The 23,545-nt window shown below is 43.5% G+C and overlaps 1 protein-coding gene and 1 pseudogene across 2 annotated transcripts; both read left to right on the forward strand.

Moving 5' to 3' along the window:
- The first annotated feature begins 3,740 nt into the window (after positions 1 to 3,740).
- glo1 (glyoxalase 1) lies at positions 3,741 to 14,120 on the forward strand. 2 transcript variants are annotated; one of them, XM_073056188.1, is made up of 6 exons: positions 3,741 to 3,882; positions 5,345 to 5,427; positions 9,055 to 9,195; positions 11,664 to 11,731; positions 12,265 to 12,354; positions 12,936 to 14,120. In XM_073056188.1, the coding sequence occupies exons 1-6, from the start codon at positions 3,808 to 3,810 to the stop codon at positions 13,022 to 13,024; spliced, it is 546 nt and encodes a 181-aa protein (XP_072912289.1). In that variant the 5' UTR covers positions 3,741 to 3,807; the 3' UTR covers positions 13,025 to 14,120. The 2 variants fall into 2 exon arrangements, with proteins under 2 accessions (XP_072912289.1, XP_072912290.1); XM_073056189.1 differs by lacking the exon at positions 12,265 to 12,354.
- A 5,646-nt stretch (positions 14,121 to 19,766) lies between these two features.
- Positions 19,767 to 21,669, forward strand: LOC140733191 (cold-inducible RNA-binding protein pseudogene; annotated as a pseudogene).
- The last annotated feature ends 1,876 nt before the right edge of the window (positions 21,670 to 23,545 follow it).

The raw sequence follows: 23,545 nt of genomic DNA on the forward strand, positions 1-23,545 counted from the left end.
AGTGATTTGTCAGGCAAGATTTCCCCTGAAGGAAACAATGCTGAATTCACTCTATTTTATCAAGTGCCTCCAAGCACCATGAAACCTCATTCTTAATAATCGACTCCAACATCTTACCAACCACTGAAGTTTGTACTATGATTTCATATCTTCTGCCTCCCTCCCTTATTAAAGTGTGGAGTGACATTTGCAATTTTCCAGTTCTCTGGAACCACTACAGAATCTAGTGCTTCTTGAAAGATCATTACTAATGCCTCCACAATCTCTTCAGGCACCTCTTTCAGAACCCTGGGGTGTAGTCCATCTGGTCCAGGTGACTTATCTACCTTCATACCTTTCAGCTTCCCATGCAACTTCTCCTTAGTAATAGAAACTACTCACTTCTACCCCGACCTCTTGAATTTCTGGCATACTGCTAGTGTCTTCCACAGTGAAGACTGCCACAAAATTCTTAAGTTCATCCATCATTTCTTTAACCCCCATTACTACCTCTCCAACATCATTTTCCAGCAGTCTGATTTCCATTTTCACCTCTATGTAGTTATAAAGAAGGCAAGACAGCAGCTATACCGCTAGGAGTTTGAAGAGATTTGGCATGTCAACAAATACACTGAAAAACTTCTATATATGTACCGTGGAGAGCATTCTGACAGGCTGTATCACTGTCTGGTATGAGGGAGCTACTGCACAGGACCAAAAGAAGCTGCAGAGGCAGTTCCATCTTGGTTACTAGCCTACAAAGTACCCAGGACATCTTCAGGGAGCGGTGTCTCAGAAATGCAGCGTCCAAGTCTTGCCTTCTTTAAAACTACATTGATATGTTGGGACCAGATTAGATTCTCAGATCTTGACACCCAGGAAATCGAAGCTGCTCACTCTCTCCACTTCTGATCCCTCTATGAGGATTGGTATGTGTTCCTTTGTCTTAGCCTTCCTGAAGTCCACAATCAGCTTTAAGGACAAAGTCCATGGAGGAGATGCTGGCTCAGTGATGTGCGACCTGTACACATTCAGCTCTTTCGTCTTACTGACATCGAGTGCCAGATTGTTGCTGCAGCACCACTGCACTAGTTGGCAAATCTCACTCCTGTACACCCTCTCGTCACCACCTGAGTTTCTACCAACAATGGTTGTACCATCAGCAAAGTTATAGATGGTATTTGAGCTATACCTAGCCACATAGTCATGGGTATACAGAGGGTAGAGCAGTGGGCTAAGCACACGCCCCTGGTGCACCAGTGTTGATCGTCAGCAAGGAGGATATGTTATTACCGATCCGCACAGACTGTGGTCTTCCAGTTAGGAAGTCCTGGATCCCATTGTAGAGGGAGGTACAGAGGCCCAGGTTCCGCAACTTCTCAATTAGGATTGTGGGAATGATGGTATTAAATTCTGAGCTATAGTTGATGAACAGCATCCAGTACCCAGGGCTTGCCCTTTTCTCACTATTGACTCAAGTAGGAGGTACAGAAGCCTGAAGGCACACATTTAGTGTTTCAGGAACAGCTTCTTCCCCTCTGCCATCCGATCCCTAAATGGACATTGAACCCTTGGACACTACATCACTTTTTAAAATATACAATAGTTCTGTATGTATGTTGTAATTGATTTACTCATTTATTTTAAAATTTATTTATTTTTCTCTTCTATATTATGGATTGAATTGAACTGCTGCTATTAACAAATCTCATGTCACATGCTGGTGATAATAAACCTGATTCTGATTCTTTTACTCTCTATATATCTGAAAAAATTGTAATTTTGATGCAATTACAAACAAGGCTCGCCAGTCTACTGTATTTAATCAGGAGTTTGAGGAGACTTGTTATGACAACAAAGACTCTTGTAAATTGCTATAGAAGAGCATTCTAACTGGTCACATCACCATCTGGTAAGGAGGGGCCACTGCCGAGAATCAAAAAAAGCTGCAGAAAAGCTCTCCCCAGCATCGAGGACAGCTCAAGGCGCAATGTCTCAAGAAGGCAGCATCCATTGTTAAGGACCCCCATCACCCAGGACATGTCCTCTCCTCATTGCTTCAGGGAGGAGGTACAGGAGCCTGAAGACACACACTCAATGTTACAGAAACAGCTTCTTGCCGTCCACCATCACGTTTCTGAATGAACGATGAACCCATGAATACTACCTTTCTATATTTTTCCACTACTTAATTTATTTATATATATATATTTCCTATTGTAAATTTAGTTCTTTTATTACTATGTACTGCTACCGCAAAACAACAAATTTCACAACGCATGCCTGTTATATTAAATCTGATTCTGGTTGTATCCTCTTCTATATTATTGACCTGCTTACCTTCATGCAGTATTTCATCTTTTCTCTCTATATTGTTTTTTTAATTGTCTTCAGTTGTTTTTTTAAAATCTCATTCCAAGTTTATCAGTTTAGAAGAGGGATTGAAAATCTAGCTGAGTGGTGCCACTACAACAACCTCTCACTCAGTCAGCAAAACCAATGAGCTGATTATTTACTACAGGAGGAAACAGTGAGACAGTACTTATTAGAGGATCTGAAGTGGAGAGGGTGAGAAACTTTTAAATTCCTTGGCATGATCGTTTCAGAGAATCTGACCTGGGACCAGTGTGGAAATTCCACTACAAAGGAGGCACAGCAGCAATTGTACTTTCTTGAAAGAGTGCACAGATTCGGCATGTCATCTAAAACCTTGACAAACTTCTATAGAGTGGCCTGCTGACTTCCTCCAGCATTTTGTGTGCATTGTGCAGAGGATTCTGACTGCCTGTCATTGGAAGCACGCAGAAGACTACACAGAGTAGTGGATATAGACCAATCCATCCCCAGCACTGAGCACATCTCCGAGAGGCGCTGCCACAAAAAAAATGCAGCATCTTACACCAAGGACGCCCATCATCCAGACCAGGTTCTCTTCCCTCTTCTGCCATCGGTAAAGAGGTACAGGAGTTCTTACCATACAGTCATCAGGCTCCTGAAGCAGCATGGATAACTTCACTTACCTCAACACTGAATTTATTCCACAACCTACGGACTCACTTTCAAGGATACAACTCATGCTTACAGTATTAGTTGTTTACTATTTTTACTGATTTACTATTTGCTCAGTTAGTCTTTTGCACATTGGTAGTTTTTCAGTTATTGTGCGTAGTAGTTAATGATCTACTGTGAATAGCTGCCAGGAAAATGAATCTCAGGGTAGTATAATTTTTGCTATATTTTACTCTTTTGCTTTCCTGCTGTCGTCGACTGTTTTCGAAGGGTCTCGGCCCGAAACGTCACCTGTATTTTTTTCCATTTTCTGTGCCTGGCCTGCTGAGCATTTTGAGCGTGTTGCTTGGATTTCCAGCAGCTCAGATTTTCTCTTGTTTGTGAATGGACGTCTCTCCTGCCTCTTTTTACCTTTACTCCACTGTAATACTGATACCTGATTTTAGCTTCTCCCTAACGAACCGCAGGTTCCCAAATCCCTAAAAGGTAGGGGCCTTCGCCCAGTTTGGTCAGCAATAACCCTAAAAGGCTCAACTCGCATTGAGCCTGAAGAACAGCTGGCGACAGCGAACGCGGGCTAAGGTTATGCTAGAAAGATGAGCGGATGGCAGTCGGCGGTGACCAATGAGGTTGAGTCTCGTGGGCTAGTCTCTTCTCTATGATTGGGTAATTTAGAGCCGGCGCCACCCGACGCATTTTCATTGGATTACCGCGACAGACGCCGTGTTAGGATTGGTGAATCCGCTGGGAGGGTGGGCCGTGTTACCTGGGCTCTAATTGACAGGCGGGCAGGGTGCCCGGTCTGTCGAAGCCGCGGTCATGGCGCAGGAGCTCACTGGCCTCACGGATGAACAGGCTTATGCCGCTTGTTCGGAACCGGACCCGAATACCAAGGTGCGGGGTGGGGGCTCTATCACGGGGCGTCGTTTGCTGCATCGGTGCCCGGCGCCTTGGGCGTGAGCAGTGGCGGAGCAGACTCGATGAACCGAACGGCCTAAGTTCGGTGGGATGGCTGGGGACGTCGGAGGGCTTGAGCCGCTGAATTGGTGAAACACGGCTAGGCAATGCGATGATCGTCTGCCGGTCAGTGTATCCGAGCCGTAAGGAAGCTCTGTTAAACACTGCCGGCGGGAGGCCATGCGGCCCATCATTCCCGTACTGGTGGGAGAGTTACCCAGCCTATCCCCCTCCCGGTTGCCGTAGCTTCTCCAAACTTCAGACGTTGTTTGCATCTGATGAGGGGTTTCTGTCTCAACCATCTTTTGAGACACGTTTTTCCCCTGTGACTAATTATTTTTAATCTCTGCTTCCACTTTTGTTGATCCCTCCCCCATTGCCAAAGAAAGTGAGTGCTATCTTTGTGATGTTTGCATGTTCTCTATGTAACTATGTGCATTTGATAATAGATTTATTATTGTTTCATGTACAGTACTGTGGTACAGTGAAAACGTTTTATTTGTTGCCATCCAGACAGGTCAATTCATCCACATCACTAGTGCACTAGAGGAAAACAATAAAGTAATGAAGAATTCTATCACCGTTACCTGGAAAGTACAAGTAGACAAATAAGGTGCAAAGGTGCAACCTGTAGTTGCCCTGTTCTCCCCACCACCACCATCAATCTCAAAGACCTGTGGGTTGGTTGATCAGTTAGCTGCTGTAAATATGAATGTGGGTGAGATGCTGGGAGTTTTGGGACAAAGGTTATTGGGAAAATTAGCTGGTAGAGGCTTGGAATCTGAAACTGCATGTCCAGGGGAGTGGGTGGGGAAACAGTCTTACTTTGAACATTCCAAAGCACTTGAATCAGAAAGGGGTAGATGATGGACCAAGAGGTGGTTATTGGTTTAGCATAGGTGTGTACTTGATGGTCAGTATGGATGTCATAGAGTACTGTAGGCTCTTCAGATTATCTAGTCTACAACAAAATGGCTTGTTTTTATTCTGTATGTTTCTATTAAATAACTGGGGGGGGGGGTTGAACTAGCCCATTGCTATTCAAGTTATTCCCTAGTACCCTCCTGTAGATGGACAGGGGATGAGGAGAAAGTAAATGCCTTACCAGTAACTTGATTTCTCCTCCATTCAGACTATTGAACGGATCCTGACCCGGATCTGGGCCGTACCTTCCAAATATCTGGACCTGACTTGCACTACCTTACTTTCCCTTTTCTATTTTCTAATTATGATTTATAATTTAATTTTTTTAATATTTATTGTGATTTGTACTTTCTGCGAAGCGCAGAAACAAATATCGCTATGATGACTGTACGCTCTAGTATCAATTGTTTGGTGACAATAAAGTAAAGTATTATCGCATTGATTTCCCAGTGTTCTCATAGTCTCTCTCTTTCAGGATTTTATAATGCAACAGACAATGCTGAGAGTGAAGGATCCGAAAAAATCTCTTGATTTTTACACCAGAATCATTGGAATGACGTAAGGAACATTAAAAATTGAGTACATGGAAAAAAAATGAACGAGCGATTTAGAGTTGAGAGTGAGAGTATAAAATACTCCAGGATCCCACAGGTTAAACAAAATGAAATGCACCATTCAGTTTGTCTGATCTGTAGTTGCTTTCTGAGGTGTTGGTCTCTGTTACCTAAAAAGTGAAATGATCCAGTTTGCTTTCTGGTGTTGACTAATCAACATTTCCCACATTTTCTGCTGATGGTATCTGTCTCTACGTCAGATGGTCTCTGGAAGCTTAATTTTTGTGCTAAAATAATTTCCTTTCTAAATAGTTGTTTTTCTAAAGTAATTTCCCATTTCTTTGTTCAGTGCATGTTCTGATTCAGCTCTTGCAAGTAAACACATGACAGAAATGTTGTCTACATTCTCTTAATGTTACTCATTAATATTTCCTGATGTACCTCCTTGTTAGAGCATGGGTTACTGTCACACCTAACACAGAGTGTGTGTGATCTGGGTCTTGTGTGACACTTTGTCCCAGTAATAGTTTTCTCTCTACCGTTGTCTTCTCACTTTTCCCTAGTATTATATCTCCATGTCCCACCCAGAACTCATATTAAACCAAAAGTATCCATTGTTTGTCAGCTTAACCTTGTTAAACTCCATTAAACCCGTATGTTGCCTTTTAATGTCAAAATTATTGTACAACTGGTTGCCCCATAGCCATCTCAGGTAGCTCCCAAATCGTTCTCTATTCACACCACCACTCTCTGTTTCATTTGATCTCCCAGCATTTGTAAAAGCACAGAAAGGTTACAGAAATGAGGGAGACCATTTGGCCCATCATGTCCAGGCCAGGTCGATGCAAAAGCAACCCAACTCATCTCACTCCCCACAGGCCTGTACATTTTCCTTGCTTGCCATGATTCAGTCATTCTCCACTGAACAGCAATTCATGTTCTGCCTAGGTAGTCTAAACTCTGGTGGCATGAACAGGGAGACAGAGGTAACCTGCTCTCCCTCTGTCCTAACCCACCCAAGTCCTCCTGCACACATCCACTTCCTTCCAATTCCCCTCACTCCGCAGCCCCCCACAACCCAGTTTCTTTCCCCTCACCTATTCACTCCATTACCCATCTACACTCTCCTCCCACTGTTCCCATCTGTCCATCTCACCTCCCTTATTTGGTTCCATGATCCACCTATCAGATTTCATCATTTTCAGTCTTTTATGCCTCCACCTACCAACTTCCAACCTCTGCCAGTACCTCCACTCCTCCCTCCTCACCTAGACCCACCTATTTGTCTCTCTTCCTCTCCTCTCTATTTTGGCTATCTCCCTTCTACACAGATGCTGCCTGACATGCTGAGTTCCTCCAACAATTTGTTTTCAGCCGCCTCTCCCCCACTAATCTTGGCAGTGCATTCCAAATTTTAACAACTTACTACATTTATTTAAATCAAATTGTACCTAAATAACTTTTGGTTCCTTTGGCAGTTCAGGACCTCTTTGCCAATGGTTTCTCCCCAGCCACATCCTTCACGATAATAAAAATCTTCATCAGACCTACTTTCACACTTCTCTGTTCCAAGGTAAACAAACCCCGTGACTACAATCCCTTTTCCTTGCAACTAATATAATGAATCTCTTCACCTTGTCCAAGGTCATTACGTCTTCCCTAATGTGTGGCTTCCAGGACTGAACACCTGTTACAGTAACACCTATTGTTCCAGTAAAAATTCCTCGTGGAGGGGGTTCGGACACCTCTGCTCTGCGGTTATCCCCTTTGTAAATTCATCCAGCTGTTCGAGTTTATTTTTATCATTGGCATTTTGGGGTATAAATGCCTTTAAAGATGAGATTTCTGGAGCAGCAGTACAGTAGATTACCAGATGAAGATAAGTATCAGTTAGGAATAGTGTAAATGAACATAAATTACAGATATATGTACCTGGTGAGTGCCCTGGGCCCTCCTCTTCCTGCTGAGGTATATTTAGCTATACAGGCAGAAATTACCGGTACTTGGCAACTATTGCATTTTACCAACTACTGCTTTTTAAAATGGACCTTTACCTATCAGTGATTTGAGATTTAGCCCACGTCCAGGACTGAATGTTATTTGGTGCCTGTCCTCTCTGAACTTCATCATGTAGAGAAGGTTTAAGTACACCTTGCCTGTTGGAAGGGTTTATCCAGCCGAGGCAGGGCCTGCACTTCTCCTTTGATCTTGCTGGGTTAAACGTATTTAGTTGGCATTAAAAAAAAAAGAATCCAATCCAATAAATTCAATGCAACAAGTCAACGGCCTGGAGGACGTGACAGCTGCTTCTGTTATAAAGTACCCTTACCAATACAAGCGTGCCCCATGATACTTCATAGAAACAGAAAAACAAGAGCAAGAATAGGCCACGAGGCCCTTTGAGCCTGATCTGGCATTAACTGTGATCATGGCTGATCCTTTCAGTACCATATTCCTGTTCTTTCCCCATGATCCTTAGAGCCCTTTGAACATAAAGTACAATACAGGCCCTTCGGGCCATGATGTTGTGACAACCTTTTAACCCACTAAAATCAATCTAACCCTTCCCTCCTACGTAACCCTCCACTTTTCTTTGGGTTTATAAATCTATCCATCTCCTTGAATACATTCACAGAGAATTCTACAGGTTACCCACCCTTTAAGTGAAGAAATTTCTCATCATTTTACTTTTAAATGTCTCACCCAGTGGCCTGAGATTGTGAGCATTCATTCTGGGTGAAACTTCCTCCTGCGTTTACTTTTGTTCCCAGTGGGAATAGTACAAACATTTCTGGACTTGTGGATAAAGCAGAGGTGAGGAGTGGGGGGCAGTGAGAGTACTGTGATCAGTGCCTGTCAGGAAGATGAATTCTAAAGGTATCCCTTGTTTGTGCCTGAACTGATGTCCTTTGTTTGGTGTCTGCATGGTTACCCAATGCCAGACCTCTGAGTGTGTGCAGCGTTGCTGGTATGTGTCTTTTAACTGAGCCCAGCAGGAGCCAAAATGAGTGGATGGGAAATGGAATCCTGTGTAGTTCACTGGTGTGTGAAGCCACAGTCCTCCTCTTCCTCCTCGCTCGTGCTGAGTGAGTCATACAACATAGAAAGAGGCCCTTCAGTCCTTCAGACCCATCCATGCTGATCAAATTACCCATTTTACCCATATCCCAATGAACCTTTCCTGTCCATGTTTTTCCCTGCCTCAATCACTGTGTTCTCATTTCATATAACCACCATCCTCTGTAGAAAAAGTTGCCCCTCGTGTTCCTATTAAATCTTTCCCCTCTCACCTAAACGTATAGTCTCTGGTCCCTGATCTCCCAGTCCTGTGAAAAAGCTGTCTTCATACTATCTGTACCATTCAGTATTTTATACGCCTCTGTAAGGTTACCCTCGGTCTGTTGTGCTCCAAGGAATAAAGTCCGAGCCTGTTTGCCCACTTGCTGTAACCCAGTCCCCTGAGCCCAGGCAATACTGTTGTAAATCTTTCCTGCACTCATTCTAGTTTAACGGCTCATCCCTCCCTCTCAGGACCTACTCCTCCTCTTCTGGGACTTTACACCACTGCTACTCTGTTCTGTGCTGTCCATGCTCTCTTTCTCTAATGGTTATTTTTCCAACTTGCTCCTAGATTGCTGCAGAAAATTGATGTTCCCTCGATGAAATTCACACTCTTCTTTCTGGGTTTTGAGGACAAAAAGGAAATCCCAACAGAAAAGAACGAGCATACGGCCTGGACCTTCTCTAGGAGGGCTACCATTGAGCTGACGCAGTGAGTGCAGCAGGGTACTGAACAGAGGGTGGGCTGCAGTACTGAGAGCATGGAGGCGTTTTGTCCACGTCGGATTCTCCTGCCTGAATGTTACCAGAAGCATCCAGTGTTTTCCTTTGTAATGTCTGACAGCGCTGTGAATTGTACCCCATCGCCAGGCATGTTCTGTATACACAGCTCATTCTTCCCATGCAGCCTGGCTTTCTTATGAAGTTATATTCACTAATGTGCACTTGCGCGGCAATGTGCAAAACTCACTAAGACAGTCTGGCAGAAAAGCCGCACGATGCAGTGCTGGAAGATTCAATGGGTACAGATGGATAGCAGAGACACAATGGGGTGAAGGCCCTGGTTCCGTGACCTGTGACTCCATTTTCACTGGTACCTTTAGTGCTGTAAACTGTCCTAAGTAGGAATATTCTCAACAAATCATGTGCCCAAAGGGGGAGATTCTGAAAAGAATCTGGGAGAGATGGAGGTTACTGGGAAATTAATTCCCAACTTGGGGCCAAGACACGATCACCAATATGTCAGGTAAAACTGGAGATGGACAAGATGCAGGGGTGAGAGCAAATGGGAGGGGCTCTGGACTGGAGAGGTAGAAGGCCCCAAGATTGGAGGTTTGGAAAGTGGGGTTAGGCTTTCAAACTGAGGTGCAGAAGCTGATGTGGGTGATCGAGCCCAGGGTGGTCTTGACAGTACCTGTGAGGCGGGAATCAGCTGGGAAGGGCAAGGCCCAAATGGCTGCCCTACGCAAGAATCCTGGTGACCTCCAACTGAACCCGGAGTTGGTCTTTTCCCCACACTCACTGGAGATTTTTATTCATCTACTGTAATCTCCTAATGCCCTTACTTCATCCTCCTTCCCCTCCTGGTTCCATCCACCTACCCACCACACATTTCACCCTCCACCCTGGCTTCCCATCTCCTTCTTCTGGTTCATGGTTCCATTTGTCTTGCCTCTTCCTGATAATGGTTCCCAATATTCATATTTATTTGTCAGATTCCAACACTGGTAGACTTTGTGTTCCTCCAGCTGTTGTCTCCATCTTCACCTTCCCCTCCCCTCACCGGGTTCCTGGTTCTATCTACCCCATGTTGCCTGCCTCCATCTATCATACTCCTGCTTCAGGTTTCCAACTCTATCCCCTCCTCACCCCTAATCTAACTCTATCTGCCCATCATCCTTCACCCCCCCTTCATCTACAATCACTTCTGGCTCCTGTCTCACCCCTCCTCCTTTCCTCTCTATACTGGCCATCATCCCTGTTCACTCAGTCAGGGTTTCAGTCTGAAATGTCAGCTCTTCCTCTCTCCCCGCCCATAAGTGCTGCTTCACCCACTGAGTTCCTCTGGCAGGTTTCTGGTCCACATTCCAGTTTCTTGTCTCCCTCACTGCTGGTTCCTTGTACTGACCTGACAATCAGGGACCTTCTCTCATTCCCCATTATCAGGATTGCATGGAGTTCCTGCCAGAGCTCTGTAAGGAGGCCCACAGTATAAGGGTTGTGCTCATTGTCCAGCACTCCTGGGTCCTAAAAACGACTGTCCTTCTCTCATTGTGATAAATGTAGAATGTGACGATGAACTGTTCTCTGACTGCCAAGATCTCCTGACAGACAACAGATTGACTGGGCGGATTGGCTTCTGGTCTTGTCTTTGATTGCATTTCTGTTTAGCATATGTCAGTGTGGAGAAAGCTGAAGATGTTGAAAAAGATTTTAATAGGGAAGACTGGAGGGGCAAGGGGAAGATGTGTACAGTCATTCTGCAGAATGAGGAATGGTATCTTGGCAGCCAGCACAGAAGGAGGAGTGAAGGCATGGGTCAGGGGCTGATGGGTGGCGTGTGAGGGTGCTGGCCGAGGTAGTATATGATTAACTGAAGTGGCATGAATGGAGGAGACTTGAAGTTCAGATATCCTGGTAGAAAGTTCCTGCTGGAAGACCATTAGGATACTATGTATGTTTCTGGTCATGCTTATGAGATCAACAGAGGAGATCTGAGGATAGCAGCAGTACTGGAGCATGTTAACCAGAGGCATTTGTCCAACAGAGATGGACTTCTTGTCTTTGTGCTAAATAACAGTGTGGTACTGTGTAAAGTTACTGAAAGTGACCACTTCCCCAAAAGAGTAGTTACTGGGGACGTGGAAGATTGAAAGATTAGGGTAGGACCTGAGGAAAGAAAATTTCTTCTCATCCAGGCAGTGTTGGGTGTTAAAACTTGCTGCTTAGATTGTTGGTGAAGGCAAAAGCTCCCACCACAGATACAGGTCAGTCTGCCAAGAACATGAGTGAAAGCTGGGGAGATCCACCTCACTGCTGTTGATCAGATGGGCTCTTTCGCTGTGATGAATTGAATGATGGTATGAAGCTAGTGAAGCCATTCTTGGGTGGGCCAGTTGATGAGGGAATGTGCTGGGTGGAGCAGCTTCCTGATCATTCACTACTTTTTGTACTTTGTAGCAACTGGGGCACAGAGGTGGATGAAAACCAGGCCTACCACAACGGCAATTCTGACCCCAGAGGATTTGGTAAGTCTAGTCTCCTTGATTCTCCTAAAAGCTTTGTAAGTCATTTGGCCCAATGGGAACAAAATTCCTAGATCAGGAGGTGTGGCCTCTGCTTGCTTTGTAGCTCTGAGTAAGGGGTGTGGTGGGAGGGGTTGGCAAGAGGTCACAGTGGCAGTCTACGGTCAGATTTCTCAATTGGGCTTGTTAACAGTCTTGGGTGAGAGGAAATTACAGGTTCCTACTCTAGATCCATCTGCGTGGGAATGTGTTCCTTGCCTTTCCTATTGCCAATCTGTGCCTGATAAAATCATACAATTTAACAGTGGAGGCCATTTGGCCTATGGTAGATGATTGGTGCTGGACAGAGCTCTGATTCCTATTTATAGGCTGACTTTGAAGGAGGTAGCTTCTACTGCACCAAGTTTGGATGCTACAATTTGGGAAGTTAGTGATTGTCCCTCCCTGTATTGCGACAATGACAGGTGGCTGCACAGTCAGTCATCTCAGGTAGCCAGTGCCTTTAATTTTCACCTGGAGATGCTCCTTACCTGCAGGTCACTTGGGCATTGCTGTCCCTGATGTTTATGCAGCTTGTAAGCGGTTTGAGGAACTTGGAGTAAAGTTTGTGAAGAAGGTGGATGATGGTGAGTCCTTTTGTCTCTGTGCTTTCCTGTATGACAACAGTTGAATGTACTGACAGAATAAATTCCAGGTCCTTGTTGTACTCAGCAGGTCAGGCAGTATCTGTGGAGAAAGAAACAGAGTCAATACTTTAGGTGGATGACCTTTTGTCATAACTGAAAATGTGAGAAGGTGAGATAGAGGGCAAAGAAAACAGAAAATGATTGGACTGGGGTGGTGAACTAAGCTTGTCCAGGTGACACAATGCTTTTGGTGCTGAGCAAACTGATCTGTCTGTAGGACATAAATATGGGCAGATGAATCAAGGCAGTGGAGACCATGCTCGAAATGGACATCTGACCTAATACAGACTCTTATTGTTTTCCAATTCCCTCCCATTTCTGCAGCTTAAAAGTGCACTTGCTTATTGTTCTGGTTCTGAAAAATTAACACTGTCTACCCTGCTGATTGTTTCCAACATCTCTTGTTCATATTTCCAACATACTTTTTGTTTCTGCATTCCTTTTGTTCTAGGGCAAGTAAGGTGAGGGGAGGTAGTGAAAAAATATGAAACCCAGTACAATCCATTTTGTTTTTGCTTCAGGTAAAATGAAGGGGCTCGCTTTCATCCAGGATCCAGATGGTTATTGGATAGAGATTCTCAGCCCAAACCAAATGCTTGCGATAGTATGAATTGCGGAGCATGAACTCAACAACAGATTGGATTCTTCAATACAGAGCAGTTGTCATTGAACCTATGCAGCGTGAGATTTAATGCAATTGAACTATTATGGAATTTAGACAAATAGAGTTTTTGTGACCTGGCATTATTAATATTCATCTTTGGGTGGTCACTACCAGCTTCCTGGGAAATTATGAATTCGTTAATTACCAAGGATGATTGAAGCTTAAATTTTCTGCGGGCACAAAGTCTCCAAAAAACATTTGTGTGAAACCTTTGACTAATCCTAGTGTACAGTGAAGAACAAGTCCAGATTCCTCAGTGATTTCTAATATCTGCTTGGATTACCTCTTAATTTCAGCAAAGGGGGCAGAAGATAGAAGGTTGAATTCTTTTGCAGCACCTAAAATATATATAATTTAAGTCCACAATTTCACTTCAATTGAAGTGGTTTCAAACTGCAGTGTAGTTGTAAATTCAGAGCAAAATGGTTGGATTAAATCACCCTCTAATCATTATTAGTGATTTTGATTCAAACTTGTTAGAAAACCATCAGGTGTCTTGTCAATTAATGGAGATACGAGGGGTGATTGATAAGTTTGTGGCCTAAGGTAGACGGAGTCAATTTTAGAAAACCTAGCACATGGAGGGGACTATGTTGAAAAATAAATGTGCTAGGTTTTCTAAAATTGACTCCTACCTTAGGCCACAAACTTATCAATCACCCCTCATAATCAAAGAGCCATTGCTATTTAAAATTGCAATCAAGAATTGTGTTGAAATTTGGTTCCCTTCTTCCATCCAGCCTTAAAATAATTAGAGTGGGGAAATCTAGTCCCAAAACTGCAGATTATAATCTGTCACCATAGCCCAGGGATTTGATTTGTGTAAAGCATACCCAGCCTGCTCACTCATTAAAATCTTGTTGATATTTAAACTGTCTTAATCAGGAAGATTCGCTTTTGTGTTTTGATAACATCAGTGTGCAAGGCAGACTCTTGGCACAGTGTTGATGCGAATTTGGAGATTAACAGAGTATTAATTTATGTTAAATAACAATTATTATCATGTAGATCCAAATCTATAATAAATGTTTACTTCACTGTTCATTTCCAAAATTGGACTTTTTTAAAATCAAGTGTAAGCTGGACTTGAGATCCTTTCAAATTAATAGACCAAAAATTCTTTCCTTGTACTTTGGCACACCAACAAATCCACCTCTTGTTTGTAGAATACCACTCTCCTGAAGTATGGAAACAGTCTGACTGTGCAGCCCAATTAAAATTGGTAAATTGGTTTATTGTTGCATGTACCAAGGTACATTGAAAACTTGTTTTGCATGCCATCCATACAGATCATTTAACTGCAATAGTGCATTGGGGTATCAATATAAGACAATAACAGAATGCAAGATAAAAGTCCACCTGCACTGCATTTGGGGGCAAGGCTATAATAGAAACATAGAGTAACACAGAAACCCTACAGCACAACACAGGCCCTTCGGCCACAAAGCTGTGCCGAACTTGCCTTTACCTGAGAAATTACCTAGGGTTCTATTTTTCTGAGCTCCATGTACCTATCCAGGAGTCTCTTAAAAGACCCTATCTTATCCACGTCGCCAGCAGCCCATTCCATGCACTCACCGCTCTCTGCATAAAAAAAAAAACAACTTACCCCTGATATCTCCTCTGTACCTACTTCCAAGCACCTTAAAACGGTGCCCACTCATGCTAGCTATTTCAGCCCTGGGAAAAAGTCTCTGACTATCCACACAACCAATGCCTCTCATCATTTTATACACCTCTATCAGGTCACCTCTCATCCTCCATCGCTCCAAGGAGAAAAAGGCCGAGAATTCACCTGCATCATGTTCTTTTGACTGTAAATGAGCAACCTAGTGCAAATAATGGGCTGCCTTCATATAATGCTGTTAACAAAAGCATCCTCCAAGTCTTAGTTTTCATTGTAATATTCAAGATGATTGTCGATACTTTCAGATTCTTCATCATTCCTAACTTTTTGAAGTAGTGAAATTATTTTGTTTTCACTCCGGGCCGTTTCTGGCATCTCTAAGCCTGCCTAATTGCTTGAAACCACAATAAGCAAAACAGACAGTATTATCTTACTGCTCATCTCTCAGCAACTATCAATGAGAAAAATCACTGCTATTTGAACATAAAGACATGGAACTGATGCTATTTAAAAACTTCACTTGAAGCACAGTGTTGTGTCTAATGGCCACACAAGTGCACTCAAGTGATGCTGGTTAGAAACAGTTCAGCAACAGTCTTATGCCCCAATTAGGAGGCACAGTGTCCAAATTAAACTAAGGGAATCCCAGCAATTTTCTTGATTAGTTTTTGTTCTTTAGGGGTTGTCCCAAATAAGCGGCTACCCCAATTAACCGGAATGCATAATCAGGTAGAATTTGAGGTCCGGGGTCCATCTTATCAGGAGACCAAAGGGGAACGTTCAAAAGAGTTATTACAGTGAGATAGAAAATCATTGAACCTGGCTTTATATCTGCTTGATTGGAGGGGATGGAGGCAGTGTCTGGAATGGGTGGGTCTTTGATCATGTTGGCTGCTTTACAGAGTCCATGGTGGAGAGGCTAGTTTCTGTGATGTATTGGAACTATATCCACAACTCTTATCACTCCTTCCCATCACAAACTGTCCAGCTGTCATATCAAGCTGTGATTTTTTCCAATTGAACCAAATGTCTGTAGTCCCTACAGAGGCCATTGGCCAACATGTCTGTTACTAGGGAAAGTCATAACCAATCCCACTGTCGTTCTTCCCCAGAGTTTTGTGCCTCCTCTACATCAAACATTGCTCTGGTTTTCCATCTTTTAAAGAAGCATGACAGTCTCTAACTTTTAAGTAAGTTTAATGCATATTTTTAGAAATATGCTTCATTCTCAAACTGTTATCATTATTCTCAGTAAATCAATATCATTTCTAATCTTCCTACACAATTTACATTGAGTTATCAATATTTTCCCTGTACACACAAACGGTCTGATGTGGGTTCCAGCTCCTTTTGTGCAACAGTGAGAGGACCGGAAACTGGACTCTACCTATGGAGCCTCTGGCAACAGCACTAAACTTAGTGTGTCCCCCAACATGTAGTCCTGAACCTTGGAACAGTGGGCAGTTCCTTATAATTCTGCTGCGATTGGCTTATCTTGACATGTGCCCCTGAGAACAGATCATATGTCATAGACCTCCTCTTCACAGAGGTATGGTCGGATATTCACTCTCACTTCTCTTTTGCTCTTTATATATCTGGGGGAAAAAACTTTTGTATCATCTTTTATATGATTGGCTAGCTTACCTTCATAGTTATCATGTTTTTTTAGTTGCCTTCTGTTGGCTTTTAAAAGCCGCCCAATCCTCTAGCTTACCACTAATTTTTGCTTAATTGTATGCTCTCTCTTGTGCTCTTATGGTGTCAGTCACAGTTGCCTCATCCTTCCTTTAGAATACCTCTTTGGGTTGTATCTATCCTTCACCTTCCAAATTGCCCCAAGAAACTCCAGCCATTGCTGTTCTGCCATCATCCCTGCGAGAGACCCCTTCCAATCAATTTTGACCATCTCCTCTATCGTGCCTCTGTAATTCTCTTTACTGTTATACCGATACATCTGATTTTCTCTTCTCCCCCTCAGACTCATGATCACGGCCTCATCAGCATTCCTTTACCTTAAGAGCCCTAATCATTAAACAACACCCAATCCTGAATTGCCTTTTCCCTAGTGGGCTTAACTACAGGCTGTTCTAAAAAGCCATCTTGTAGGCATTCTAAAAAGTTAGGTTGGTGCTTGGTTCCAGCACCAACCTGATTTTCCCAATTTATTTGCATATTGAAATCCCCATGACTATTGTAATATTGCCCTTTTTACATGCCAATTTATACCCCACATCCTGGCTACTGTTCAGAGGGCTGTATATAACTCAAATCAGGGTCTTCATACCCTTACAGTTTATTAACTCTATCCACAAAGATTCTACATATTCAGATCCTATGTCACCTGTGTGCCCTCTCCTCTCCATACAGCGTCTACCCTTGCATGATAAACTCCCAACTATCATCTTTTAACTATGACTCAGTGATGCCCACAATGTCATACCTGCCAATTTCTAAATGCAGTACAAGATCATCTACTTTTGTCCACATACTGCACACATTCAAATATAACATCTTCAGTCCTGTATTCATAAACCTTTTTCAATTTTGCCATTGTTACCGGAAGTTAAATTCTAATTTTTTTCTTGTTATTTATTCTGGAGACTTCCATAATCTCCCCTGCACTCTCTATCCCTTTTACATTATCCTCACTTTTCCAAACTGTTGAGCCTACTATTTAGCTTAAAGACACACTTCAACCTATTCCCACTGACTGCAATTTTGCCCCATCAAGTGCTTATCCTTCTTCACAAACTCACTACACACAACATCTACTTGTACACCAACTGCCCATTCTCTGTCTTATCACACCGGTTTCTGTTCTTCTGCCAAATTAGTTTAACTCCTCCCCAACAGCTGTAGCAAACCTGCCACAAGAATATTAGTCCCAGTTCAGGTGTAATCTGTCCTTTTTGTACAGGTCATACCTTCCCCAGAAGAGATCCCAATGATCTAAAAATCTGAAACCCTACATCCTGCATCAATTCCTCAGCCATGCATTCATCTGCCAAATCATCCTATTCTTAACTTCACTGATCTATAGCACGGGCAGCAATCCAGAGATTATTACCCTGCTTTTTCACAATTCTCTTTAGCTGCCTATATTTTCCTTTTTCCTGCTATGTAGCTGGTACAAATATGTACAATGAATTCTGGCTGCTCACCTTTCCCATTTAGAATGGTGTGGACCCACCCAAGATGTCCCTGACCCTGTCACCTGGAAGGCAACACACCATCCGGGTATCCCTTTCACATCCACAGAATCTCCTGTCTGCTCCTTTGACTTACTGAGGCCCTCCATTGGTCAGGGTTGACCATGGATATTATGTCCTAGACATCTACGTAACCCTCTGACTATCGAATCCCTTATCACTACTGCACTCCTCCCTCACTTCCCTTCTGAGCCTCAGAGAGCAGGACTCAGTGCCAGAGTTCTGGTTGCTCTGGCTTTCCCCTGATAGATTGTTCTCCCTCCCCAACAGTAACCAAAGTGGTATATTTATTATTGAGGGGTTTGGCTACAGGGTGCTCTGCATTATCTGCCTATTCCCTTTCCCTCCCCTGACAGTCACCCAGCTACCTGCCTCCTGCGACTTAGTGGTGACTACCTCCCTGTAGCTCTTATCTATCACTTCCTTCTCCCAGATGAGCCAATCATCTACCTGCAGCTCTAGTTCCCCAATACGGTTTGAAAGGAGCTGCTACAGCTGAATGCACCTTGTGCAAATGTAGTTATCAGGGAGGTGTCTCAGAGCTCTCACATGACGAATACACCACTGACTCTAGACCCATTATCACTACACTAGCTATTCACCAATACACATAGAAAGAAATAACCTTCATGTCTTCTCACCTAAACATTTTGAGCCTGCCTGAAACTAACCACTCTAACACTGTCCTATTCCCACAGTGTCCGATCAGCTTAAACCTAACTTCTTAATGGCCTTTGCCAAGTGCCTAATAAATTGCGATTGAAGCCCATCAGAAAGTCCCAAAAGCCCCACTTTTTTAATATATATATTGCCAAGACAGTACATGTAGTGAAGACTGATGACAGGTATGATGCCTTTGATGGGAAGGGCCATTACTAAGCTGTGTTGTGGGTTTTAAATTACCTTCACTGCCTGTATAACTCACTCAGTATATGATGGTCACTGCCAGGCCATCCCAGAATGTGGTGAAGGAGCCAATTAGCTGTGCAATTACATAAAAATCTAGCTTGCATTATTTGGCACTTAAAAAGGCCTGACAAACCGGTAGTGTGAAAGGAGTCTTCAAGAACTAAAGTACTGGAGTATCTATTTATCTTTAGGGTATCTTAGTCCATCCTACTATGTACATGCACCAGACTTGTACATTTCCACTTTTTTTTTGCGGAGGCAACCCAAAGCTTCGACCATCCCTTTGACTTCAGACAGTGCTGCTGACTTCAGACAGTGCTGCTGACTTCCTCCCAGCAGTTTGTTTCTTTTTTGGACTAGATTCCAGCATCTGCAATCTCTTGTCAGAGATTTCACTGCCATATCTATCCACTGTATAAGTTGAGCAGTTGACGTTTTACCCTTTTCCAATATAATTTCATTTATAGATACTCCAAATGTGTTAAAAAAAATTGTTTGGCTCCTTCCCTTGACATTTCATCATCGTGCCAAACTCTACCAGAAACCATATGAGTGCATGAATGATACTTGTTGCTGCTGCACTGTGTATAGCAACTGAGTTGTTCACCTACAACAGTTTATTCATCTGATTCTACAGACCAAGGTACTGGTGCTGTGCTTTAAAATGTTCATTCCCAAACTGGAATATGGATGAAGTGGTGCCCTCTGGAGACAAGAATTCTTTGAAAGAATGGGAAGAAGTGATGAGGTCAAAATGAGTAGCAATATTCACACAATGAAGGGCTGAAGCTCTGGTTTTTAGATTTCGCTGCATGCTATGGGCCAAGGTTTGGACAATTTGCACTTTCACACTATGAAGAGCCCTGGTGGATCAGTTGTTGTGTTCATTCTAAGTACAGTAGTTCTTGTGCCTGTAACAGCGGTCACGTGTGCAGGATTTCTCTGCACAGCGTGGGTACCGGAACCTAACTCCGTGGCCATTGTGGCGCAGAAGTCGTTTTGAGGCGGTGCACAGAACCACTATATAAACGGGCCCGCTTCCGGTGGGTGCGCATTTACGTTTGGCAGTGCTGCAGAGCTCGTTGGTTGTCTTCAGACGAAGCCCCGCCAAAACGACAATATGTGCGACGAACGAAAGTTGTTCGTCGGCGGACTGAGCTTTGAGACGGACGAGCAGGCGCTGGAAGCCGTTTTCTCCAAGTACGGCGAGATCGTTGACACCCGGGTGATCAAGGACAAGGTCACCATGACATCCCGCGGCTTCGGCTTCATCACCTTCGAGAACCCGGAGGATGCCTCCGAGGCCTTACAGGCAATGAACGGCAAGTCTCTAGATGGCCGCCAGATCCGGGTGGACCACGCTGAGAAGAAATCGGGTGACGGCGGTTACGGAGGAGGTCGCGGCGGCTACCGACGAGGCAACAGTTACTCAGGCGGCAGTGGCTACGGAAGCGGTGGCTACGGTGGTGGTGGCGGATACGGAGGTTACGGCGGCGGCGGTGGCTACAGCAGCGGAGGCTACAGCGGAGGTGGTTACGGTAGCGGAAGCGGCGGTTATGGTGGCTACCGGCAATACGACTCCAAGTCGGGCGGCGGCTACTCCCGGGGGTCCCGTGGTAATAACTACGATCGGTACGCTACCAACAGATAGAAGCCCACCACCGGCTGTGCTTTCCAGGTCACCGTGATCCTCGACCACTTGCTGTTTCTGAAGGGACTTTTTTTTGGGGCGAACGCCGTCTAATCTCTTGAATTCAATCTCGCTTCTTTGGGACGTTGTCTAATTCTCCGTCCGCTCGTATTCCCATCCTTTGTTGCAGTAAAGGTTTCTCACAGCAACGGCGGGGCGGGGGGAGGGTTTGTCGGACCTTTTCCTAAATTCCGAACTTAATTAGTCCCTTAGCAGTGTTTCTCTCCCACAATAATTTCCCAATAGCTTTTGTTCTTTTTGTTTATTTTTGACTATTAAGGATGTAGATCCATTGATCTCCGCATAATAGCCCAGCAGCTCAGTGCTGCCTCTCCCAGTGCCCGGGCGTTGCATTAGCTGCTGATTTTTGTTTGTTCCGTTCTGGTTTTAAAATGGCGTACTCGCCTTGTGCAGAGACATTCAATGCTCAAGTGTGTCGGCAATGTGCTCCAACTCCTCCTTTTCCCCTGCCCGCAGTAATCTTTAGGACCGCCAGGGTATCTGGCTGAGTAACTGCATTGTAACATTTTCGTCTTTAGTCAGACATCAATTTTGGAAGTGGGAGCATTTTCTATTTTATTCTCGAGGTTTTATGGGGCCATATTACTGATTTAAATAGGGAACAACGATCCAATTGATTTTTAAGTAGGCTGGGAAATCCGCTGTAGTTTCAGCTGGTTGGGGAAAACGCCACATTTCTGGAGATTGCATTCGTGAGCAACAGTTTGACTTTGTATATTCTGTTACAGATATGACTGTTTTAATGAGTGCAAAACATTAAAGAACATTGATCCGGGGGGGGGAATGGTGCAGTCCATCCCCGTCAATTGTACACTTATCTAGTTATATTGTGGGTTATATTGATATCTGACAAACTGTTTTCAATGTAAATCTAGTGCCACCCAGCCAGTAAACCACTGTATGCTGGTTCGGAGTATGGCCTCTGCATTAAGTGAGAAGTCTACAGTTGAAACTTTAGTACTGTCCTACTATAAGTAGTACAACATTAAGCTAACAGTTTTTTTAATGGCAAATTGTTAGGAAGTTGATAGCTGTTTCTTATTGAATTTTCATGAGTTAGCATGGAATGTTTTTGTACAAAAACTTGCCACTTTGGAGACATGTCAATGGGAAAAATAAAAGTTAAAGATATTCAGTTGCTGTCTCGATCAAGCTTTTTGGAAACTGGTAAAAAAAATACTTGTGTGCCAACAGTCCTTGGGAGAGGATTTCTGGTAGGAAAGTTAACTTTTGTTCTGTCCACAGATTCCACACATGAGATTCTGGTGCCTGGGGGATTTTGCTTGGTTGAAATTAAAATGCCTTGTATCACATTTGGACAATTTGAGGATCAAGTGATCTACTGAACAGGCCACTTCAATACTGGTCTGTGGAGGTGACATTTTACAGCTGATGTCTGAGGTGGAATTCATCAATGCAGCACATTAAAACAATAGTCATCAACTCCTTGATATTCAGGCAAATATTCTTGCTGTGAGTATCTAATACAAGTAACTGGTAGGTCTCACATCAGAAATTCACACAGGGTGGTGCCAGGGTTTTAGAATAAGCAGCTGACTATTGCTGAAGATGGATGGAAAGAATTTCCTGTATTCTTGTCACATGTGTCACATCAGTATTACTATTTAAAACAATGCATTTGACTCACAGATTTCTGTTAAACCTCTTGTCATCATATATTCTTCCAAATATTTGGCGAACTTTTGGCCCAATGTCTTTGTCCCTGGGCTAGGTGAATTTAGGTTTTAAATTTGAGCTCAACTGAGTGGTGGCAACACATCAGTTACAAAGAGCGCATTAATGTTGTTATTTATTTAATTAATAATAAATGAGATGGATTTCTGTCTTTTACCAGGGTAGGGGAGTCTAAACTAGAAGGCCTATTTTTAAGGTGAAAGGGGAAGCTTTAAAGGCTTTCGTAAACTTCTACACCGTCTACCACATCACCTATTCTGGTAACATCAGTTGTGTTCCTAATGATGTCTTTGTACATTCACATCCAAATTGTTTATGTAAATAATTTACAACAAAAGTTCCAACACCAACTCCTATGGTACACCACTGCTTACAGATCTCCAACCCAGGAAGCAAATCTTGACAAATTTAAAGGTTTTTTCCTCACACAGAAGGTGGTATGTTGAATGAACTGCCAGAGGAAGTGGATATAAAGACACTTGGATAGCGATGGTTTGGAGGGATATGGGTGAAATGCCTACAAATGAGGTGAGCTCAGGGAAACTTTCCCATGCATATGTACAAATGCTCTATGCTCTTGCCTCCAGGAAGGGTAGGAGACCACCTAAGGAAGAAGGTAGGAAGGCAAAAATTGGATACGAGAGGCATCTGATGGGTGCGGTTGGGGGAAAAAATCACAAGGTTCTTCAGGTATGTTAAAAGGCTGGTTGGGAGAGAGAAGGTCCCCTTAAAGATCAGCATATGTGGAACTGAAGGAAATGGGAGAGAGATTTCTCATCATCATACTGCAAAACATTAAAGCCCAGGTAATGGGGAAAGTGACCACATATGAGTTAGCAGGGAAGTTTTGGAGGCTTTAAAATGCATTAAGGTGGATCAATCCTCAAGGTCTGGCCTAGTGTATTTTTGGACCTTATGGAAAGAGAAGAAATAGCTTCATTTCTGACCATGAGTGGTTCCAGAGGCCTGGAGGATGCCTAAATGTAGTACCTTTTGTTTAAAAGGGTATGAAAAGCAAGTCAGGAAACTGCAGGCTGGTGAGTCAGTGGTAGGCAAATTGCTGGAGGGACAGGATTTACTAATATGGCTTTATGTGGTGGAGGTCCAGTCTCAAAACTAATTTGAGTTCTTTTTGTAAAGGTGATTGATGAGGGTAGGGTAGTGAATGCTGACAGGATCTTTGACAAGGTCCCCTGTGGCAGGCTAGTGTGGAAGGTTAGATTGCATGGGATCCAGGGGTAAATTGCTGATTTAAGATTTATAAGTCTGGTAGAAAGCAGACAGTGTTGGTCAAGATTTGTTTCTTGGTTTGGATG

This window comes from Hemitrygon akajei, chromosome 9 (assembly GCF_048418815.1).
Source record: "Hemitrygon akajei chromosome 9, sHemAka1.3, whole genome shotgun sequence".
In the NCBI taxonomy this organism is placed as follows: Eukaryota; Metazoa; Chordata; class Chondrichthyes; order Myliobatiformes; family Dasyatidae; genus Hemitrygon; species Hemitrygon akajei.

Coding starts and splice junctions, on each gene's coding strand:
- glo1 (XM_073056188.1), top strand. CDS start 3,808: ATGGCGCAGGAGCTCACTGGCCTCACGGATGAACAGGCTTATGCCGCT. Junction 3,883..5,344: donor AACCGGACCCGAATACCAAG/GTGCGGGGTGGG, acceptor TCTCTCTTTCAG/GATTTTATAATGCAACAGAC. Junction 11,732..12,264: donor TTCTGACCCCAGAGGATTTG/GTAAGTCTAGTC, acceptor CCTTACCTGCAG/GTCACTTGGGCATTGCTGTC.